The 2500-nt window shown below is 44.2% G+C and overlaps 1 protein-coding gene across 4 annotated transcripts in view; it reads left to right on the top strand.

Moving 5' to 3' along the window:
- The window catches only part of vcla (vinculin a), a 51143-nt gene that overhangs the window by 24549 nt on the left and 24094 nt on the right, over nucleotides 1-2500 (top strand). For all 4 annotated transcript variants that reach the window (XM_031578639.2, XM_031578637.2, XM_031578638.2 and 1 more), the window contains exons 3-4: nucleotides 111-261; nucleotides 2194-2302. In XM_031578639.2, the coding sequence (XP_031434499.1) occupies nucleotides 111-261; nucleotides 2194-2302 (260 nt within the window). The remainder of the gene's footprint in view (nucleotides 1-110; nucleotides 262-2193; nucleotides 2303-2500) is intronic.

Below are 2500 nucleotides of genomic sequence, written 5' to 3'. Positions count from 1 at the left end.
TGTGTTGTGTTCTCAATATCTCTCTCTCTCTCTCTCTCTCTCTCTCTCTCTCTCTTCCTCCCACTCCCTCTCTCTCTCTCTCACTCCCTCCCTCTGCCCCTCTCTCTCAGAGTGGAAAATGCCAGTGGGAAGCTGGTCCAGGCAGCTCAGATGTTGAAGGCGGACCCATACTCTGTCCCCGCCCGAGACCACTTGATTGACGGGTCACGGGGCATCCTATCGGGCACTTCCGACCTCCTGCTCACCTTCGATGAAGCCGAGGTATGCCACACCTGCAGGTGTGTTTGATTTAGCAGCTGTGTTTTAAGCAGGTGTGCAATATAATGTCGGTGTGTTTCAGGCTAATGTATTAGATGAGGGTTTTCCTCTAAATCTGGGATTGTCTGCACATTATCCTTATCCTCATCATTAACCTTATCCATTATCATTATCCAGTATCATTATCATTATCCATTATCATTATCATTATCATTATCATTATCATTATCCTGATCCATATTATTATAATTAACCATAATCCATTAACCTTATCCATTGTCCTGATCCATATTATTATAATTATCCATTATCCATTAACCTTATCCATTATCCTGATCTATATTATTATAATTATCCATTAGCCAGTAACCTTATCCATTATTCTTATCTTTATCCCTATATCCACTTTTTTCTACTCCCTGAGTCCATGCAGAATGGCAAACTCCCAAACAAATCAAACATTTCTCTTACCCTTTAACCAGATGGTTTTGAGGTCTGTGGTGTTAGTACCAACACATTAACCTGCACTTTTGGACACAGCCTGTACACGGAGGTCGTTGCAGTGGTGATCATATTCTTTTCATTGACCCTGAGCTCTGTAAAGTGCCTTGAGACAATTTCATTGTAATCTATAGAAATAACATTGAATGGAATTAAATATACATGACATACTGAATGTTTTACTAGTGGAGATGGTGGTTATGGCTTTGCTTTAAATCTCGTGGTCCTTCTGTGGCGTGGACAAAACTGACACAGATGTTGAACCACAAGTCTGTGTGGATAATTAGGTTCAGGCACCTTTATGGACACCCGACGACCCCTTCAGCATAATTAGGTTAAGTCCTAAGGTTCTACAGTCTCAAAAAGACAAGACTGTTACGGCTCATGCAGTGTATATGTATATGTATGTGTGTGTGTTGCCGTGTGTGTCTGTGTGTTTTTCCATGTGTGTGAGGGTGTCTGTGCAGGATTGTGAGTGTGTGTGTGTGTGTGTGTGCATGTGTTTATATGTGTGTGCTTGTGCTGGATTGTGGGGTGTGTGTGTGTGTGGGTGAATGAATGAGAGAGTGTGTGAGTGTATGTGCGCAGGATTGTGTGTGTGTGTGTGTATGTGTGTGTGTGTGTGTGTGTGTGTGTGTGTGTGCCCTCGTGATGAGGAATCTTGTGACTCTGCCAAGGCACTCATCCCACTTCAGAGGGAAACTCTGCAGCCAGCCGCTCTAGTCATGTGCTTAGTGTGATTCCCATTAGGAGACCATATGTAGGGAACACACACACACACACACACACACACACCACACACATAAACAAGCACGCACACACGTACACAGACACAGGCTCTCTCTCTCTCTCTCATACACACATACACACACACACACTCACACACACCTCACAATCCTGTACACACGCACACTCATACACACACCTTAGAATCTTGCACAAACACTCCCTCACATACATACACACACACACAAACATACTCTCGCTCTCTGTCTCTTTCACACACACACACACACACACACACACACACACACACACACACACACACACACACACACACACACACACACACACAAACACACGCACACACACACACACAAACATAACAACACATGGATAATACAGTAATACAGACCCACATAGACACAAACTGAAAGAAGCATTCAAAGACTCAGGCAGAAACACACACCTGTGAGTAGTGCAGAGAGGGGGTGAAAGAGGGAGCAAAGCTGTGTGTGTGTGTGTTTGTGTGGGTATGTATGTGTGTGCGAGTTTGTGTGTGTGGGTGTGTGTGTGTGTCTCTCCTGCACACCAGCACACACAAAAACAATCACGTATGCGTGCACACACACACATGCGTGCACACATACACACACACACTCACACACAGTCTCTGTCATGTTTCAAATGTATGTGTGTGTGTGTTTCTGACAGGTGCGTAAGATCATCCGTGTGTGTAAGGGCATTCTAGAGTACCTCACAGTGGCCGAGGTGGTGGAGAGTATGGAGGACCTGGTGACCTACACAAAAAACCTGGGGCCAGGTATGTCTCACACACACACACACACACACACACACACACACACACACACACACACACACATATATCTACTTATGACTGCACTCAAAAGTGTTACAGTATTGTAGTCTAGGCCCTTACAGCCTAAAATATCACATTTATAACTATGAAAGCTTGCATGGACTTAATATGTGGGTCAACAAAGAGCCTTTGGTGAATAAA

Source organism: Clupea harengus, chromosome 13 (genome assembly GCF_900700415.2).
Source record: "Clupea harengus chromosome 13, Ch_v2.0.2, whole genome shotgun sequence".
NCBI classification, from domain to species: Eukaryota; Metazoa; Chordata; class Actinopteri; order Clupeiformes; family Clupeidae; genus Clupea; species Clupea harengus.
The sequence above is the reverse complement of the archived record's forward strand: the minus strand, read 5'-3'. Positions and strand labels throughout refer to the sequence as shown.